Source organism: Zalophus californianus, chromosome 1, assembly GCF_009762305.2.
Source record: "Zalophus californianus isolate mZalCal1 chromosome 1, mZalCal1.pri.v2, whole genome shotgun sequence".
Classification (NCBI taxonomy): domain Eukaryota; kingdom Metazoa; phylum Chordata; class Mammalia; order Carnivora; family Otariidae; genus Zalophus; species Zalophus californianus.
The window spans coordinates 175,092,155-175,112,740 of NC_045595.1; the positions used below are offsets into that span (position 1 = coordinate 175,092,155).

At 36.0% G+C, this 20,586-nt stretch overlaps 1 protein-coding gene across 2 annotated transcripts in view; it reads right to left on the reverse strand.

The window, feature by feature from the left end:
• Nucleotides 1-17,452, reverse strand: part of EPHA3 (EPH receptor A3) — a 368,423-nt gene extending 350,971 nt beyond the window's left edge. The window contains exon 1 of one of the 2 annotated variants that reach the window (XM_027587500.2): nt 16,194-17,452. In XM_027587500.2, the coding sequence (XP_027443301.1) occupies nt 16,194-16,281 (88 nt within the window). In that variant the 5' untranslated portion in view covers nt 16,282-17,452. The remainder of the gene's footprint in view (nt 1-16,193) is intronic. The other variant, XM_027587501.2, reaches the window with a different exon arrangement.
• Between the last annotated feature and the right edge of the window lie 3,134 nt (nt 17,453-20,586).

A 20,586-nucleotide genomic window follows, 5' to 3' on the forward strand; every position in this document is an offset into this window, starting at 1 on the left:
ACACTGTTAATTAAAAAAAGTGTAATAGATTAATTAAATTTATTTCATTTTCTCAGAAATGGAATTTTTAGTATACTCCATTTTGCATGAATGAGGAAAACACAATAGCATCATTACTCATGATTCTGATTCTGTTGTCTATCAAACATAATTACATCTGCCCTGGCTATCTCACAGCGTTGCATCATGTGATGATCAAATAATATAAATGTATTTAAAGCCACCATGAGTTTATAATATGCTATACAGATTCAGTGTTCTTGTAAAATTAATACCTGAACTAACAACCGTACCATTTTGGTTTCTGAATTCTATCTATAATCAACCATGGATATATAACCTAATAGAAAAGAATAGTGACATCAAAACACTTTTTTTTATTCCTTTAAATTTATTTATTTGTCAGAGAAAGAGGGAGAGAGAGTGCACAAGCAGGGGGAGCAGCAGGCTCCCCGCAGAGCAAGGAGCCACATGCGGGACTCGATCCCAGGACCCTGGGATCATGACCTGAGCCAAAGGCAGACGCTTAACCGACTGAGCCACCCAGGCGTCCCATCAAAACACTTTTTAAAAGCATTTATTTTGAGTTTATATGGTGCCTTTTGTTTATAGCCAAATAAGAAAAGCAGAATCTAAGAATACTAGCCACTTTAAAGTGAATGATTGCTAAACTGGGACTTCCCAGGATACAACCTCAAGTCCCCTGTGATCTGTTGTGCAGCAGTCTGAGCGTAGCATAATTGAAATAAGAAAAAGAGAAAGCTAATGGAATTTGAAAGTCAGCGTGTTCTGAGTGATTTTTCTGGATACATCGACTAAATCCAACATTGCAATATAATATATTGAACCCGACACTGAATCACACAAGAACTTGGGTTACTAATGCTTTTCTCTCCTAAAATAGAGGTAGACCTTGATCATAGCCTTTCAGTATACCAACATACAAATGTTGGGGCACATGGAGGAAGCAGATAGAATTGTGATATACAATTATATTGTAGTTTTTTGAGTTTTAATGATGATTTTCAATGTGGGAGGTTTACTTCAATTGCTGAAAAAATTTTGAGTCCACAATTATGAATTCTAACAAAAAAGAGGAAATTATTCTTAAGGTCAGATGGAGGATGGCTTAATTCCTTAATAACTGCCTCATGCCAGATTATTTTTCAAAGATATAAATTGTTCCTTACCAGTGTTCATATTCTAATGGTATGATTTCCAAATATTTTTGTTTTGTAACAGGAAACATGTCATTTCATTAATTTCAGAATATTTTCTCTTTTAAAAAAATATTTTCAATTTAAAGGGCTCTATGGCATATATTAACTTCTTAAAGTGATTTCAACTGGACACATTTTAAAATGTTCTGACTCTGAGCAGAGATATAAATGAGTGCTTTTTTGGGAAATTGTATTTGGAAATCACTGTCCAAAGTCTGGATGGATATGGTTCTGGGTTTCTTTCACATGCTTTACCCTGTCTAAACTTAGTGCTTTTAAACAGAAAAGATGTATGAATGGGTAAAGGAGTTTACGTTCATGAAAACTGTAAGGGAATCTTTTTTCAAACTCACTGAGTTGGCTTTCAGGTGGGCACTAATGTGAGATTTGCTGAACAAAGGGAAGCATGGTCTCTGATGGGAATTAGAAAGGGTAGAATGGAGTACAGAAATAAGAACAAAGTAAGGATAGAGTAAGTTGGCTCAAATCAGAATGAGTACTTTTTAGAAAGAAGGAAACCTTGTTGTCATTCCTGCCACTGATTTTTACTGTCACTTTTCCCACCCATCTGGATTGTGGATTTAAGATGTCCAGGAGTCTTGGGGCACCTCAGTGGCTCAGTCAGTTAAGCGCCTGCCTTAGGCTGAGGTACTGATCCCAGGGTCCTGGGATCTAAGGCCCACATTGCATCAGGCTCCCTGCTCAGGTGGGAGCCTGCTTCTCCCTCTTCTCTGCCTGCTGATCCCCCTGCTTGTGCTCTCTCTCTCTCTCTCTCCCTCTCTCTATGTGTCAAATAAATAAATAAAATCTTAAAAAAAAATAAAAAAAGATGTCCAGGAGTCTTGCTCTCTCTTTTTTCCTATCCTCCATCATAACAGAAAGACAACCAAATAAATGTCCACTCCTTGCTTCATTCGTATTAACAGTGTTATGAAGAATTGTCTGTACCAGGAACTTATACCTCCTTCCCTTCTTAATAATAATGCAATAAAGTTTTTAAAGGACTTGATTTTTGAAAATTTTTTTCAATAAATATTACCAGTTAGTGAGGACAGATTAAAACTTTAAGGCATAAATTTCTGGACTTTTCACTCAGAGAATCATTAGTAGGCCAAGATTTTTTTCAAGGGCATTTCAAAGTTCTGATTCATGTGACTATGTGTCCACTTAGAAAGACTGAGAATTAAACTAATAGTTGGTCTTGTAGATTAAGGGTTGCAAATATGCAGACATTGCTAAAATAATTTTTTTAAAAATTAAATGACACAATTTCTTTCTGAAGTGGAAGACCGTTTCAATTATCTAATAACATATCACTATGCTTTATAGTAATGCTATTTGCATTTTGTGAAATGCTAGTTGCACTGTATGAAAATATTGAGTTATAAAAATTATCAAATAATTACTTCCAGGTGATCAGAGGGGTTTAATGGCTAAAGAATTTCACTCTTACAACGAGAAACATGTTTTCTTGTGAAACCTTCAGCTAAGGTGCCTTTAAAGCCAATTGCAAATAACTATAGAACCACTACAACAGAAAAGAAACCCATCCTTTGATTATGTCTTGCATTTACTAAAGAAGAATGACATTTCCTTTTCTGTTCACACTATCACTGTCATTGTCCCAGCCACATTTCTTGTACACTACTTATCTTTATCATTTTCATCACTTTCTGTTACGATAAAAAGAGTAGCTTTGCTCTAGGTTACAGATAGCAGAAGGGTCCTTTAATCTGCTTCTAAGTTGCATTTAAATGTCACAAATAGAAGAAAATGATACAGGAAGTGATAAATTTTATTCTGGGTGTTGTAATTCTCTGTGTAGTACTCTGGTCAACCATAACATGGAATCAAGAAACCAAGATGTATTTTCTGACAGACGTCCACCAAAGCTCAGCTTTTCATTTTATTATACATACCAGGATATGCCATTGAGAAGAAATTTAGAGAAGTCAAAGTTTGATTCATGTACTTACATATTTCAACATAACTTTTACCTACTGTGATCACATATTCTTAATTTAATAGCTCCCGTAGGCTTCCTGTTTATATTTATTTCTACCTAAATATAACTAAAACAGTTTCAATAGATTGAGTTAACATTGTATTTTATAGACTAAAACTTACACAATTCTTTTAGATTATAAATGAAGTCAACTATAACTTATTGTGTGCAGATAAATCTTCCTGAAAACTCTGTTAAATTTTACAGGCATTTTGTGTCACAGAAAAATATTAATTCATGATAATTTCCCCATCCAGTTGCCAGCTAAAATCATTATGCAAAAATTCAAGAAAAAATTCTGTAGTGCTAGCAGTTCTGTGAAAAAAATAATCCCTTTTGTCACATGGTATTTTAATGGCTTATTTATGTGATATAAGCAGATTTCTGGATAAGGTGGTATACTATCAACTTATTTTTTCTTATTAGCTTTTCCTCCTGAGCAAGAATCTTGGATTTACTTCTATACAGGCCCTAATTATAGAAGAAACTGTAACTAGCTGCCTCTCTAAATCTTTGCCAAGAGCAGGGAGATCTCCTTGGACTCAAAACACAGTCTCACAGTAAGATGTCTGTGTTTTAATGACTAGGGTTGTTCAAGGAAATGACAGAAACACAGACCAAAGTTCTGCTTTAAACCTGGACACTTCAATAAATGGAAATCCTGTGCTGTTTCTAATGTGTTAAAGCTTTCTCTTTTTGTTTCCTTCTTAATCTGAGAAATATAAAGGTCACTCTAATATCATACTATTATGGAGAAAACAGCTATCAAACTATCACTACAGAATGTGTTCTTACAACAAGATAGTCCTTTCACATAAATTAGTGGGGTGGGTCTACTGTCAGTGAAGTTTTAGTGAGTTAACTACCCCAGCTTTAATAACAGTGCCTGGAAGAAGAGGTCTCTGCTTCTGTGCATTGTCAACTGATATTATGAATCATTTAGACAAGTAAAATGTGTTTCCCAAAATGTAAAAGTTACTAAAAGTAGAACATTAATGATTTTATTAACACTGTACTTTTCCAACATATTTTGCCTTTTAAAGTGTTCTGGAAATAGCAGAACTTGTTTATTTCTAATTCAGAAAGATTTTTCTGACAGATTAAAAAGTGAAAAATGAAAATATGTTACACAATTATAAAATTATAAAAACAATCACTAAGGCAAATACATATTCAAATCTTAGCATATACGTTTTGCCTTCACACCATAAATTGAAGCTGACTTGGAAGTAATATTTTAATCATAAAATCTTGATTCATCAACCATCAACTACTAGATGAAAGCTATCTGTTCAGTCAGGATTTGACTGATGGCTATGAAAATGAAACAACATAAGCACATTTGCCTTTAGTAGAACAATTCTACTACAGCATTTCTTTTAGAAATAAAATACTCCTGGAAACCCTTGGATATAAGGATTCAAAAGTTTAGCACAGAATACAAAGTGTAGTGATAACATTTAATTTCAATTTATTTTGTTTTTTTTAAGATTTTATTTATTTGACAGAGAGAGAGAGACACAGCGAGAGAGGGAACACAAGCAGGGGGAGAGGGAGAGGGAGAAGCAGCCTTCCCGCGGAGCAGGGAGCCCGATGCGGGGCTCCATCGCAGGACCCTGGGACCACGACCTGAGCCGAAGGCAGACGCTTAACGACTGAGCCACCCAGGCGCCCCTTTAATTTCAATTTAAAAACATTCTCTGCACATCACTATGCCACAAAACATGTTATTTTTTTTAATTTCAAAAGATACCCCTTGCAGAATAAATTGATTTAAATTTCTGGAAAAGTAAAATCAGGGTCTAGATTTGGCCTCATATTCTGGGGGACAACTACATCTGGACTTTACATCACACATTGGGAATGATAGCTACAGACAGAAACACGCACACATATAAACAAACTCTTCAAGGTATAAATATAGGTTTCTATAGAGGCCCACGAAGGATCCAATGAGAGGGTCACATGCTTATCAGTTTAATTCAAAACTTTCCATCTTAGAAGTATGGTGTCAAGGGGAAAAAAATCAAAGTATTAGTGCTGGTGATAGTCAGAAAACTTTTAATGTACCACTGCAAGAAAAGGTAGAATTCGGAAAAACCTCCGAAAAATGGGATTTTTCTTGGTAGTGTAGTCAATATGAACAGCATACAACAGCTTCTAACTGGGGATGGTTCCTTTTTGACATGCAATCATGAGTTATTTTTTTCTTAACATTTTTCTTGATTCATTTTAATGGTTGTTAGATTTGTGGCTCTGAAATTAAATTTGAGTTTCTAAGTTGTCACTATTAACTTAGAGTAGTACACCTACTGCAAACCTGGGCAAACACAGAAGAAAATACTCTTAATTTGTTTCCAAAGGATCACGTTTAGTATTTTTCTTCTCTAATTCTATATAGATTTTTAAAAGATATAAGCATTTGGAATAATTTCAGACATTGCTTGTAAAGAAAGAGAAGAAAAACAATGTCCTTATTCAACATACAAATGTTTAAGGAAGCCTGTTCATTCAGATGAAATACATATGATTATGATGGAAAATCTTTTTTGAAAAAACAAAGGCTATCAAACATTAAATTTTCAGATCAGAAATGTTAAGAACACCATAATAAAATCTGAGTTTGTCTTTTTTGAGTTATCTAATGTAAATGAGTATTAACTTATCTCGTAAACCAGATAATAAAAGTAAACCAAGAGAAAAACTCTATTCCCTTTTATTCCGCTTCTTTAAAAACATTTTCAAAATTTAGGGATAGCTATATTTGGTGGAGTTTATATACCTAATAAAAGAATAACAACCCAATTTAATTTCTATTTATAATTTCTATGATTATGCCAGTTCTTTACATTCAGTTAAAATGAAAAACCAACCATAAATAGCTTTGGCATATGAAAGGGAAAAAAAATCACAATTTGGACATAATTCTAGCTTTATGCCATCTTTGAATACTATAGGTAGATTAAGGGGTCCAGTTGGGGAAAATTTATAAAATTAAATAATGACAACTTAAACATGGTTATTTTTATTTTTTCTCATCACCAATTTGTAATTCAGACAAACAGAAATTCATACCATCTTGATTCTAAAAGGTGTATATTCATTCATAAAATTTTGCCCACAGTGTGGTGACAGTTCTTTTTTGTACAGGGACAATACTATTGGTGACACACACACACATACACACACACATATATACACACACAGTGCTTCCAAGCGGCTTCCCAACTTAACTTCTCCTTAGTGTGAAAACTACCATTTTATGCAATAAATAAATATATCTTTCCAAAACCTACAGATTTGTATTAATTGATAAATTAGATTTGAAAATCAGGAAATAAATACATGTTAACTACTAACCAGCTGTTCTCTGTTGCCCTTAGTCACCCCAAGGTAGATAGAGAACATCTAAATTTCATACTGATTGGAAGCCAACCAACTTTATCATTGACATAAAGTTAATTTTAAAGCCTTATATTTTTATCAAGGGAGGGAAAGGATGGGAGGTAAAGGGCAGGTATTACTTTTTACTGGGTCTGTAGAATTTATTCATCTATCTTTCTTTATTATTTGAAAGAAGATAAATTAACCTCACCTTAATGAACATTTGGGAAATTCAAGACGAAAGCATTTTGATATTGATTAATCAGCAACAAAATTAACTCTGGCTTATCCCTTTGCTCCTGTATCTTTTGAGACCCTGCCATGTAATTAGTCAAGATTTTTGTCTTGAAACAAGAGGCAACTCAGTTTGGAGACTTTAAGGTCAAGTTTATATTTTCTTGAATGAGAGAGTTCCACAAACTCAAACATAAATAAAAAAGTTTGAAAATAGGGAAAGTAGTTGTTGACTCTAATTATCCAGAAGCAAGAAAAAAAAGTTTGTTGCTAAGCCCTCACTTTTGTTTATGGCAAAATGTGCCAATAGCTTGAGTGGTTGAATCATTCATTGGAAACATAAAAGATAACACGTTAGTTTTTTGTTTTTTGTTTTGTTTTGTCTTGTTTTGTTTTTTGGTACATTACAATGAAGAAAGCAAGATACTAAAAGCAGCTTTCTGATTTGGAAGACTAATGTCATCAATATGCTGTTTTTGCTCTTTGCCAGGTTACCAAAATTTATTGCAGCAATTAATGTAAAACATATGTGCTGAAGTACCCACATGAAAAATATAATTGCCCCAACTTAATTTGCTACCTTTCAAAACCATGTTTTAGCTACCTTTTCTCAATGCCTCCACTTAAATAAAGTACAAGTGTTTTTATGAAAGAGAAGATAAATCATTATAATTTATTTTCTCATCGTAAATAATATATAAATTATCTTTTAAATAGGAAAAAGTTTCCACAAGGAATAGAGTCTACTTTTTAGACCATATTCTATTTTCCCCATTACTGACTTCCATGACAATTCCAACAGTTAATTCACACTATGTTTTTATTATATAAAACTCTAAACAATAATATTTGCATTATATTGATAATTGCCTCACAATCTGTGTATGGAATTCCCGACAAAATCTTTCCAGCATGAGAAAAGGAGCGTTGGGAGTGTCAGGAAGGAAAGACAGAGGTAAGAACATGTGAAGAAAAGGCAACACAGGCATTTTCTCCTATTCCTCTGTCCACATCAAATTTTCTTTACATTATTTTCTTGGTGTGTCCCCCACTCATGCAAATAATCATTAACTTATGAGTGCAAAAAACTATGCTGTTTCTAAGTACACTTTGAAGCACTTTCTTAAAAGTACTCTGAAGCACAATTTTTCGTTCCATTACTCTGGGTATTTCTAAGTTGTTCTTGCAAAGTCACAGGACAAATTAGCTAGTCACTAGGATTAAGATTCAAAAGCTAAGGCTTTTCCTGAAAAGAAGGATGCCTCCCTCCTTCATAGGCATTGGCATACATGAGAAAACATATGAGGTTAAAATCAAAAGACAAAGACAAGAGAGGGCCTGGCTCTGTTACTACTTTATTATAATTTGTTTCCTCAGTTTCCTCAGTTGTAACAATGCAAGGTGTCAACATACCTATTTTAGGGCTGTCTTAATGATTAAATGAGGTCCAGTAAATAGTGAATGATAATGTAGGGGAAAAATTCTTTCTAGCCAGCGGAATTCTGTACAATTATTACCGAAATGTTGGGCATGGCACCAAGGCCATATTTAGTCTCGGAATCCCCTGGATTCAACAATTCTATCTTTTATGAAATATACTAAAGTTCCAACACAACCACGGAAATATCAGCATCAGCATCATCCTACTACTAACCTACCTCGATGGCAGCGCTCCCAGAAACACTTTCTGGCCCATTCCAAGTTTACTCGCCAAATCGGAACAGGGAAAATCCTGTTTTAATAAAACGGTGCCCATCAAATATGGGGCTGTAGGAGAAAACAGTTGTGCACGGGGGTGGGGGGATAGTTCATGGAACATGCCCCTTATCGCTCTCACGAGGGGCCTAACAGGTGGCATGAGTAGGTGGCTTTAAAGAAAACCGGGGGGGGGGGGGGGCTCATTTTAGTTTAGCGACTGAAGAACTGAAGGAAAGATGGGCTGGAAGACCGAAAAATAGCAGAGAGGTCGGGTCAGACAGCAGCAAGCACGACAACTGGACATCTCAGGCGCTCCTGTGCTTCCCAACAGAGCACCAGGGGGATACCAGGCGCTTTCCCTACACGGCAGGGAGTTCGTTCTAGAAGCCTGCAGAACTGCATCCCCCTCCTCCACTTGTCAAGTAGTGGCTCCGTGAACTCGTATGGAAAGGAGACCGCGCCACCTCCGGACGCCAAGCTAAGAGGCTGGCTGAGAGTAACGGGGAGGGGGCGACAAAGCTCTCCGGTCACAGTCTCCCGTGAAAGGACGTACCTGGCCCGTCCTAGGCGCTCGCGCTTTCTGGGCGGGCCCGACCGAGCCGAGACCCAGGTGAGGAGAATACAGGTGGTGAGGCGGTCGCCGCCTCTGCGAGCGCCAGCAGCTCCGCGGCAGCAGGCAGAGGGCGCACGTTTACCTCTCGCCCTCCCGGGTCTGCAGCCCGCGCTCGGTTTGGGTAACTTGGCGCCCCGGCGCCGCTCACATCCACCCTCCGCTGGGCTCTGAGCGCCCGGCCCCGCCGCCCGGAGGAAGCCGGCAGCAGCGCGGGCTCCCCATGCGCCCGCCGCCCGCCCGGCATGGCGGAGGCCGGGGCCAGTTGAGTGCCTTGGCGGCCGCCAGGCGCCAAGGCACTCGTGCACAAAGAGCCACCCGCCTCCCGGAGGGCAGGGGCTGGGGCTGGGGCTGGGGGATGCGGATCCGGAGTGGAGTTTTTATGATTTGATCTTTAAGCCAATGCAGAGAGAAGAAGTAATGAATTCTTGGGAGACCCCGTTTTCCCTCCGCACCAGTGAGCCTGTTTCTGCCGACGAAATAGTTTGCAATTTAGATGCCCTGGTGGTGGGTGTGGTGGGTTGCTCATCTCTCAGCTGCCACATTGCTGTCACTACCCGCGAAGCCCTGCTTCCTCCTAAAATTTCTCAGAGCACACGTCTGAAGTGTAATCAATACTGTATCATCAAATATGGGAGGCGTAGCGCGAAGAAAAAGAAACGCCGTCATCCCTTTCTGTGGCCACCCCAGTCCCCATGGCTGAGATTATTCACAACAGTTTGTTTGTACAGTGCTGCCACTTGTTTTCCCCCTCCTTTCTCGCCTATTATTCTGACTTCACCATGTTGGTTTGGATTATGTGGATTTTCACCCTTTGCTTTGACTGGAACAGCAGGACATGGTTTAGAAAATGAACGGAGGGAGGGGGCTGCACACTCAGGGCTTCCAGTTTAATAACATCACTCCAAGTTGGAGGCTTTATTTGCTGAACTGGTTTTGATTCCATCCACCCTCCGCATGCATTTGCCCAGGCATCCAAAGGGGGAAGCATTCTTTGGCGTACACTCTTAAAACTTTCCTGGATAAAATATTTTCTTCTGGGGAAATCAAAAGTTGTATAAACTTTAGAGAAGAAACAACGCAACCACCCCCTTTTTTTTCAGTGTGCAGGTTTTTAGGGTTTTAATAAAAATTGATTAGCCAGATGTTTTAAGTGATAAATATTTTCTTTTTAAGCAAAATATTTATATATTAACCTTGGTTTCAGAATCTTTGCACGTCTCTACTTCTCCATCTTTTTAGTCAACTTTTTATTTTCTTTTCACTTTCAAAGACCTTGTTTTCCTTTGTAATTGACCACCCTTTTTTATTTCAGAGAAAGCTGGTAGGAGGCAAACTAAAACTTGCTGACTTTCAGACTTTTCCAGGAGAAAACCTCCTGCCAGATTTCAAGAACTACCTGATACTAGGCAGCTTGTAACACAGACCCAGAAAGTAAAATTAAGGGGAGCAGTGCTCCCACACCCTGATTCCCACCAGGAGTGTCTTCCTATTTGAATTTGTGGCTTGGAATCCTTTGTATTTTATAAAAGTCACAACATTTATTTTTACAGTCATTAGGAAAGAATTTTCTAAGTTTTTCAAATTTCTGAGAACCAAATTTCAAGTCCTACTTTTTGGTATACCTGGATGAATAATATAATGAATGTTTCACACCACCAGTCATCCCTTTATTTGAACAATCTGTGGAAAGCCACTTGTCCACTTTCTAAGAGCCCTGCATTGACCCTCCCTGGTGATAAAATCCAGATCTCTGAAAACAGAACCCAAAAGGGGACACCTGCATCTGTTTTTCTAACTCTTTTATCAAACAGGAATTAAAAGAACAAGGCTTATTAAATGTTTTAAAGGAAAATTGTGTATCTTAGAAAATAAAGTTGAGGATCTTGACAGAAAATGATTTGCAAATTTAGTGTTCTTCCAAGATACATATTTCCCCTTACATCTAATATTTATGCCAAACAAAATCATTGGGAATGACTAAAATCAAAGGTAACCCACATCACAGATTTCTTAGTAAGTAAATGTCTGTAAAAACTTATCGAGTTTTGATGATTTGTGGAAAGTTTTATTAATATTTTCTTGAAGATTTTATGACTTGGAAAATGTAACTCTCAAGAACAGTCCTTGCTCTTTCCATTTGCGTTTAAGTTAGTAAATCAAATATACTGGGGAAATATGTTTTGCCTTTAAAAATCCTTTGCATATGTAACTGATTATTTGATATTTAAAAATTGCATATATTTTATTTCAGAAAAATTCCAAAGCTTCAGAAACAATTTTAACATTTAGGGTACTTTATAAAGAAAGGTACTGTGAGAAGCTAATAGAAGTGAGGGTGTTAAAAAACACACCGAAATTTGAATATTGACATGTGGATAATTTTTAAACACGATAAAGAATTTTACTAAATCAAAAAAAAATAAGAATTTTACTAAATCTTTTCTTTAACGATAATAAGTTTCTTAAGATCAAGGTAAAACTACTAAATTGTTTATATGAGCAAGGCGCAAACCATAATTATATTCAATTAATTAAGAAACTTCACATGAAATTTCCTAAACTCACTAAACAGTGTTTAAAAAAAATGCCTTCAAGTTCTGATTGTTTATAATATTTTGTTTAAAATTTGTACATTAATTTTAAGTGCTTTTCATTTTTGTTCCCAATTTCTAGCATTTCATGGAAAAGACAACTTTATATAAAATGCAGCCATGATGTAACACGTGGCAATGGTGTTTTATTATATGTAGTTTCCCTTTTATAGTTCCAGTTGTTTCTGAGTTATAAATATATCCAATTGACCTTAAATCTTAAAATAGGCAGAAAAGTGATACCAACTAGAGTACCAGTAATAAAAAAGTATAAAATTGAAAATTTGATAGCTCGTTTGTATTTATAAATCTATTGTTATTTCTAGAATACTTATTATTTAAAAGAATTTTTAATTGCTCATTTATGACAAGGACTAGAATGGTGTAATGGCTGAAACATAAGAGTAAGGAGAATGGATATTTTTCCCACTTGAATTATTATTATCAATATTAGTCATTGAGAAAATATAGATTCAGAATGAATTAATTTCGTGATAGATTTTGAGAGGTTACAAGAAGTTTCTTTCCGGCACAATCAAAATATTATCATAGCAATTCAGGTTGTCAGTAAAAGCTTAAACAAATTTGCTGATAATCCTGTTAATGACCTAGGTCAAGTGTTAACTGTTGTGGGTTATAAAATAGTGAAATTAAGGTTTCTCCTACCTCCAGGCAAATAGCATAGTTATAACTATTGGGGGTTGGGAGGAGCTATTAGGGGAGCTATTAAATTACAAAAATGTATAATGCATTCAATTATTTAGTCTAGCATGATGAAATGCTATTAAAAGCAAATGTAAAACCTCTCCAAAAAAAAAAAACCTATAAAGATATGACAGCTTAGTCTCCATAAATATTTCAATCACAATGTATTATTATTTGAGGATAAGTGTTTATATATGAAAAGAGATGCCAATTTATAGTAATTTTTAAAAAGGGAGTAATCCATTGTTTAAATGCTTGTCTCCAACATTTGCTTAATAGTCAAAGGGAAGTATAGTGTTCATTTGCAAATTTTACTTTTAAGCTTTGAACAGTCACATAGTCACCTCGTAAAATACATTTCGTAGATACAGTGTCCCAGCCACTCCAATAAAAGTCTCCCAAAATAAGTAGTATATAAATATGCAGATTTAATTTTATTTACTTTTATTTTGAAAAATGATTTCCATTGTAAAGAACTCTATGGGTAAATGTTAATCTAATTTACAAATGCTTTTGGATAGAAAAATGATTCAGTGCTTATGTACTAATGAATAAGCAGTTCATTCTGCCTCACGCTCCTTCAGATGTAGAAACGTATTAAAAGAGAGTAACTTATCTATCGCTAAAGAGATTGATACTTCACTTTATAGCAAGTTTTTACCTCTTTGCAAAGTTATTTTTCTTTACCATTATTATCATCCATTTGGGATCAGAACAGGGAGCAAATCTTCTTAAATAACACGTAGTGTAGCAATCCTATTTTGCCATGAGTAGTTGATTTCCTATTGGAAGTCTTTTATTGGTGTGTCATGTAAACAGAGACCTGATAAGATTTTAATAAAGTTCCATGCAGCTTTAGTAAAGTTTCTATTTAAGTAGATAGGCCAATTGTTAGTTTAAGCAATCATTGAAATTATGAATAATCTATTATCGTTGAGGAGGCCAGTGATAGAAAGTATCACCTGGAATCATTTTCTTGAAAGCATATTAGAAAGTTATTTGTAACTGTATTAATAAGAGGAAAGTTCAGATGAAATTTTTTCTAAGTTTTTTTTTAACTTTTTAATCATAGGCCCATGGCATTTTAATAGATATTTGACTATCAAATCTCAAATTAAAAAAACAAATCACACAAGGGAAAGCAATTACCTCAATAGTTTGGTTTTGTTCCCTTTTAATTCTATCATGCCTAACTTCATAATAGATTATGAAATAAATTCTAATTAATTTTACTAGTAGATTTCTAGTAAATTTTCTTTGGTGTTGAAATACAATTTTTAGCATAGTATTTTAAAAGCAACCTAGTATTTTATATCTCAGTTCTCAAAATTTATATCAGAAAGCTATATTAATCAGATTCATTTTATCATTATTACTTCCACCCAATATATGAATTTTCAGAAGCATTTTGCTTTCTATTCAAATGACATTGTTAGAAGAATTTCATGGAAGTCTTGGCACATACTCGGATTTTTCACTTTTCAAGTTGTTCAACTTAACTTTTAAGACCTAAGCTATTGCATTAATATTTAAAATTTCACTCAAATATTACTCAAGTTAAATCATTCATTTTAATTTTGATCCAAAGCTTCCCTTCATGACCTCAGGAAGGAAAGGAAACACTACCCATAGGACATGATCTGGAGAGAATAATCCCATGAACAATGAATAAACTTTTATCCAAGCAAATTAAATGTAATTGTGTCAGTTTTCTGCATATATTTCCCTTTCTATATATATCCCTGCCTGCATAATAATAAATACATTATATACTGAAACATACACAAGGTGTGGCTTAAAAGAAATTTACATTTGATTATTCCTGTTTCATTAAATTAATATTCAGTAATTTTATGTAACCATGAATAAGTTTCAAGGGTATTTTTTTTCTCTTGCAGTTTACTGAAAGGTTATGTTTTCCACAAAAATACTGACTCTCTCAGCTCTATCCCTGTGCATTATTAATTCAGTAAAATCCATTATCTAAATAGTTTATAAATATTCCATCTGGAGAAATACAATTTATCATAGCAATACGGGAATAACATTTCTAGACTTCTAATTATTGTCAATTCTTTAATATCTTCAAAAAATAAGATTAAACAAACACTGATTTTTGCTTACTGATATGTTACTCATTATACAAATGATTACTCTTGCCTTTCATTCAATGAAAAATGACTGACCATTACTTTCAAATAAAGATTTTAATTTGATTTGTACAAAAAAAGTCACTTATAGGTGATCAGATGATTTTGTTGATCCTTATATTTTAGAATTTCCACTTTCCCAGTTAAAAAAAGACACAGAAAAACTTAATGAAATCTGCCAAATTGATAAAGGCAGTCACTAAGGAAAGAACAAAATTAAACTGCTCTATTAGCGGTGAAAGTAGGTCACCAAATATGAGAGGCAGTTTTTAGATTTAATTAAAAAGTTTCTAAATATTTTGAGTATTTACTTGTCTTTTTAAAATAATGCATAAAATATACAACAGTATTGGCTTGCCAATATATTTTTAGTGACAAAATACATAATGAAGCATTTTCACATCTTGCTCAGTGTTGCTAAATTGCAAAATAAATTGCTAAATGTTATTGTCATAAGTTCAAAATGATTAAGAGGAAATCAAAGTTGTAAGTGTTGCTTTAAAACAATCAATTATTTAGAGAACTTTGTCTTAAGAGTTAGTGATTGTATTCAGAAATCATTAGGAATAGATCACAAAAGGTATACATGAAAAAAGCAATGTATCCATCAAATACACAATCTTATAAGAAACATTAGTGTCCTCAATTTTACATTTGCATTTTAATCCATTGAAAAGGGATGAATGCCCATTAGGAGGAAAATAAATAACCCAACATCAGGAAATGCCATTTGCTGCATATGGACATTCTTTCTTAATTTGTTATTCAGTTATTTACTATACCTACCCAGGAGCTTTTCACTTTCCATCAAATACATTCCCTTACTCGTATATAAACTCTTAAACAAAGAGAATCCAACCTAAGCTTATTGTAATTCTTACAAATATCACTTATGTTAATGTGGCATATGCTGCTCATTAGAACCTGTACCATAGAGCAAACCATCGCCTGGCAGGATACACATCACTTTAATACAGCAGTTGCAATATAAACACACACACACACACACACACACACACCCCATCAGCTTCAACAAACTCTGATTTCCCTTTAGTCCATTCATAAATGCCATGATCCTAAGTAGGAGCAACCTGTCATTACCTTTAAACATACAAAAGAACCTAGCAAGGAGGATTTAATTTTCTTTTAAACTTCTTAGAGTACTACATGGTCATAATTAGAAATAAAATACTGCCATGGCTATTCGGCAATTAACATCGTGGGTTGTAAAACTGGAGGATTTTTCTTTTTCTTTTCTTTCTTTCTTTCTTTCTTTCTTTCTTTCTTTCTTTCTTTCTTTCTTTCTTTCTTTCTTTCTTTCTTTCTTTCTCTCTTTCTTTCTTTCTGCTTAGAATTGGCAAACAAGGTAATTGCTTGAATTGGTATCAGATTAAAAACACATTTTAGGTTTAGGCAATCCAAAATTCTCAAGTCTTTTAGAAGACAGCAGAAAATAAAAGCACATCTGTAGTTTACTCTCAGAGGAAACTGCTTTATTCTGAGGCACCTTAACGACCTGAAAATGTTCCGGGAGAACGTGCTTTGAAGAGCGTTAGCCCTGCGGGGCAGGGCAGTTTGCTGTACCTGGCTTACCTTCATTGGAAGGTTGGAGAATCAGTTCCCCGAAGCAGTTGAGAAGGGAGCTGCTGAGAAGGAGGAGGATGGAGAGGTGACAATCCATGTTGCTGGTGCAGAGGGCAGTGAGAGGAGCATATCTCCATGAAGCATGCCACTGATGTGAGGGGGAGCGCTCTGATTGCTGGAGAAGTTACCATGCTCCGCTCGCAGGCTGATGTCAAGTTTGACACTGGAGATAAGGAGGAGTCTGGCTGCCTTTCCTCGAACCTCGCTCAGGGACTTCCCTGGGTCCTAGTGCCGTCGGAAGTGAGCGCTGCAGAGGAAGGAACAGCACGGGAAGACTTGGAGACTCAGACTGCTCTGAAACAGAGAGCTGGGGAGCAAGGCGTGGGATTGGGGGGGGGTGCGCCGCCAATAGGCAGGAAATCCAGAAGTCGTGATGGGGCAGTGGTAGAGAGCAGTGGAAGGGAGGGAAAAACACCCGCTCTTTATTTTCATTGAAAAGCAGCTATTTTATTGTTTGCTATACATGCTCTGTAGGTTAATTCCCTGAAGAAACCAGAAACCCTGATAGGAGTGTCATATGGTAATGTGAGTGGAAAAGAAAGTGAAATGCCAGAAGATGTTTGTATTATAAGAACAGGAGCCTTTCGTTAAAAAAAAAAAAAAAATCAAAGATGATTGTATAATTCAAAGGAAAATTAGGATTATTCCTTTACTACATTCAATGAAATCATAACTCTTATGAGTCCTTTGTGGTGCAGAAGGACACTAACACAAACCCCAGATCAGAAAGTCTTTTCAGTTCTGTACCAAATGGTAGCGGGGCTTTCAAATAGATTTGGCACAGGGATTTCAGTGTACATTTAGTGTACTTTAGTTTTCCAAACCAGGAGTAACCTTCACCATGCTAAAGAAGTGAACAAACCCAGCCCCAGGAATAGCTGCTAGTCAGCATTCACTTTTTTTCTGTGCTGTGGGTATAATACAAATCAAACCTGAAGTTCTTGACAACACATCACTATCCCTCTCTCTCACCATCTATGTTAAGATCTCTGGGTTCTATGAGATAAACATGGCATAATTCACAGCTTGGCATTCAGCTTTTCAGCCACTTCCAATCTGATAATAGTTGGATACTGTTCTTCTTTAACATTCCAAATCCAATGGCTAAATAAAATGTCCTAGCACTTTCTCACTTTACACCATGCCTAGAAATGATTTCTCTTATTTCCAGTTCCCTTGTTGGACAATATAATTGCAATCTATTTCAGCTGAATAATTTTGTGATTTATATTTTGAGAACTATCTTCACTTATCTTTAAAATATCCCCCAGAAATTGATTACTCAAATATCCTCCTGCTTACCTATCTTTTCCTATTCTAAACAGAAAACAAGACTTGCGTTCCTTGCACAACTCCAGAAAGTTAAGACAGGTTGACAACTTTAAAATCAGTGATCAATTTTAGAGCACTAAGTTGTGGAATCTAAATAAGGGTTTGAAAAGGCCTTGCTAATAACATATTCATTTCACAAACACTATGCTTTTAATGAGAGAACACAATTTTCACATGAATTGAAGTTAAGGGCTTCTGAGACTAGCTTGTTGGCTGGGGTGGGGGGTTGGGAGGTGGGGTAGAGGAAATGAGAGGAAGAGTGGCCCTGCTCACTTTCTATGTATGCCTTGTTACTTTGTATCTCTAACTTCTTCCCACATTATGTCACCGGAGGCTGTATAACCGTCTTCAAGTGCCAAGTCTGTCAGAATTGAAAATAATGACAGATACTGAACAGAGGACTCAGATAATGGTGACTCTGGCATTTTTTTAAAGTTGCAACACAACTTTAGTCTTTCCATAAGGCACAGTTCCATTGTTCTAGGGTTAGATAAAATTTTTCTGAAACTTGAAAGAAAATAAAGTCTTATTTGGAATGACAATTTATAAACATTTTGGAAAAATATGCCAATGTGCTGATATCTGCATACATTGGCTTCCCCTCACACTACTTCTCTCCTCACAATTAACTGCTGTCACTGGGGAAAGAGGCACTCATGTTTGAAGGAAACTACAATAGTGTGAAAATGGGTAAGAAGCAATTGTTGGCCTGGGAATATAATATAAACAATATAAGATCTCTCAATTATAGACTGTCTAAGCCAAGAGACATCAAACAATAAGTAAAGAGTTTCCACAATCTGAAATACTTATCAAAAGTGCATATCTCTTCTTCCCACCACAGATTTACTTAACTAAACTTCTGAGGTTGGGACCCAGGCACCTGCAATTTGATGAGCTCCTCAAGTGATCCTGTGGTGATCCCAAAATTTGAGAACAACTGCTGAGTGTGAAAATCAGAAACAGAATGGTGAGATTTGAGGCAATTTTAAAAGTTAAAGTAATATGGAGCTGAACTACAATCTAGCAAAAAGAAGGAAAATACAAGATGAAATTAAAATACATGTGCGAAGTGAAACAAACACTATTCCCCAAAGAAAATCTGGATTTGGGGTTTGAGGAAGAGGGAGATGCCTGACATCTGCAATATTTAGTTCACCTAATATTTCAGTTTAATAGAATGTGAGTGTCTAACATGTACCTGCCCATGTGCTAGACACTGAAGGTAAAAACATGAAGAAGACCTTGTCTTTGTCCTTTAAAATAATTTAGGATCACATTATGGCAAGTGTTAGATAGAGGTAGAGTATTTTATAATATGGGGTGGGGGTGGGGGTAATTCTAGTTAGGGGTTAAAGGATATTCCTATAAAGGAATAGATGCCAATTGAGTGACACAAGGAAATATTTGTTTTAAAGAGAAGAGTTCTGAGAAGAGAGAATATATTTGAAAAGCACACTTTCTGGAAGAAATGACAAATACCTGTATTACGGGAGCATAGATTTTGAGGTGAGGTGAGAGGGTATGAAAAAGAGGAGACAGAAGGGATAGGAAAGAGCAAGGTTATAAAGAATTTTGTGAACTCTTCTAAGGAGCTTGGACTTGAAGGTGATGTGGGACAGAAGAGAGACCTATTTAATTTGCATTTTAAAAAAGATCATTTTGCAGGGCGACTGGGTGGTTCAGTCGGTTAAGCCTCTGAACCTTGATTTCAGCTCAGGTCATGATCTCAGGGTCCTGAGACCGAGCCCCACATCAGGCTATGCTCTCAGCAGGGAGTCAGCTTGAGATTCTCTCTCTCCCTCCCCCTTTGCTCCCCTCCCAGTCCCGTGCTCACACTCACTCTTGCTCTCGCTCTTCCTCTCTCTAAAACAAATAAATAAATCTTAAAAAAATAAAACATAAAAATAAAAAGATCATTTTGACATATTTAAGTGGGGAGAGTAAAATGGAAGCAAAAATACCAATTAGGAGCAAAGAGACCGATTAAGATCCCTTTGCAATAGAATAGCCAATATCATGTGGAGATAGGAGAGGAGAGAGGCTCTTGAATCAAGACTAACCTAGGTGACTGCCCTTGTTCTATTATTCTTCGTAAAATTCTAATAATAACAGATCCTCCCTGATAGGGATGTTGTAAGGATTAGATAAGATTTGGGATGGTACAGATAAAGTCCAAGCCTAGTGCTTGACACATTAAAAGCATTCCAAACATCTTTTATCTTGATCTAGAAGAGAGCTCTAGAAGGTATGATGCTGAGCAGTGACAGTAGAACACCAGTCACACAAATATAAGTGGGGGAAATTGGCAAAACTTCATAATAGATTGAGTACAAGAAATGGATGGAAGTGTCTAGGAGGCCTTTCAGTCTCTGGCTTGAGTGAGGAGGTAGTCAGGAATGCAAAAGCAAAGATGGGCATGAGATACAACAATTTCTATTTTAGGTGTATCTACATGAAGTGGCCCAAGGGAAAGCCAAGGATAGATGAACTACTAGGAGACAAAGACCTTCACTGGAGTTCTTCCTTTGGGAATAATTTCCTTTGCAAATAATTACTATTAAAAAAAATAAGTAGGTTCGTCCACATAGGCAAAATGTTGGCAGAAAGATGAGTTGGACAAGGATGAAACCCTAGCATATGCCAATACTTAAAGGACAGGCAGAAATAGAGAAGAACAAAGAGCTAGAAGAGATGAACATATTATTAAAATTTTTAAGGGTTTCACAAAAAATTCGTGGTCAGCAGTGCATGCAAGAAAAATATTCAATAAAATATTGACTGAAGAGTGACAGCTGGATTTGACAGCCGAAGGTTTTGATGACTTGGGTGGTAGCAGTTCTGGAGGAGTAATTGGGCTCCACATAAGCATTAAGCTAAGGGAGTAAATGGGAAGTGAGGAAGTAGAAAGATAAATATACTACTCTTTCAAGAAGGTGAGCTTAGAGGAGAAAGCATGCCTAGAAAAGGAAAGAGCAAGGGGTAATGAGAGTGCTAAAAAATGGGAGAG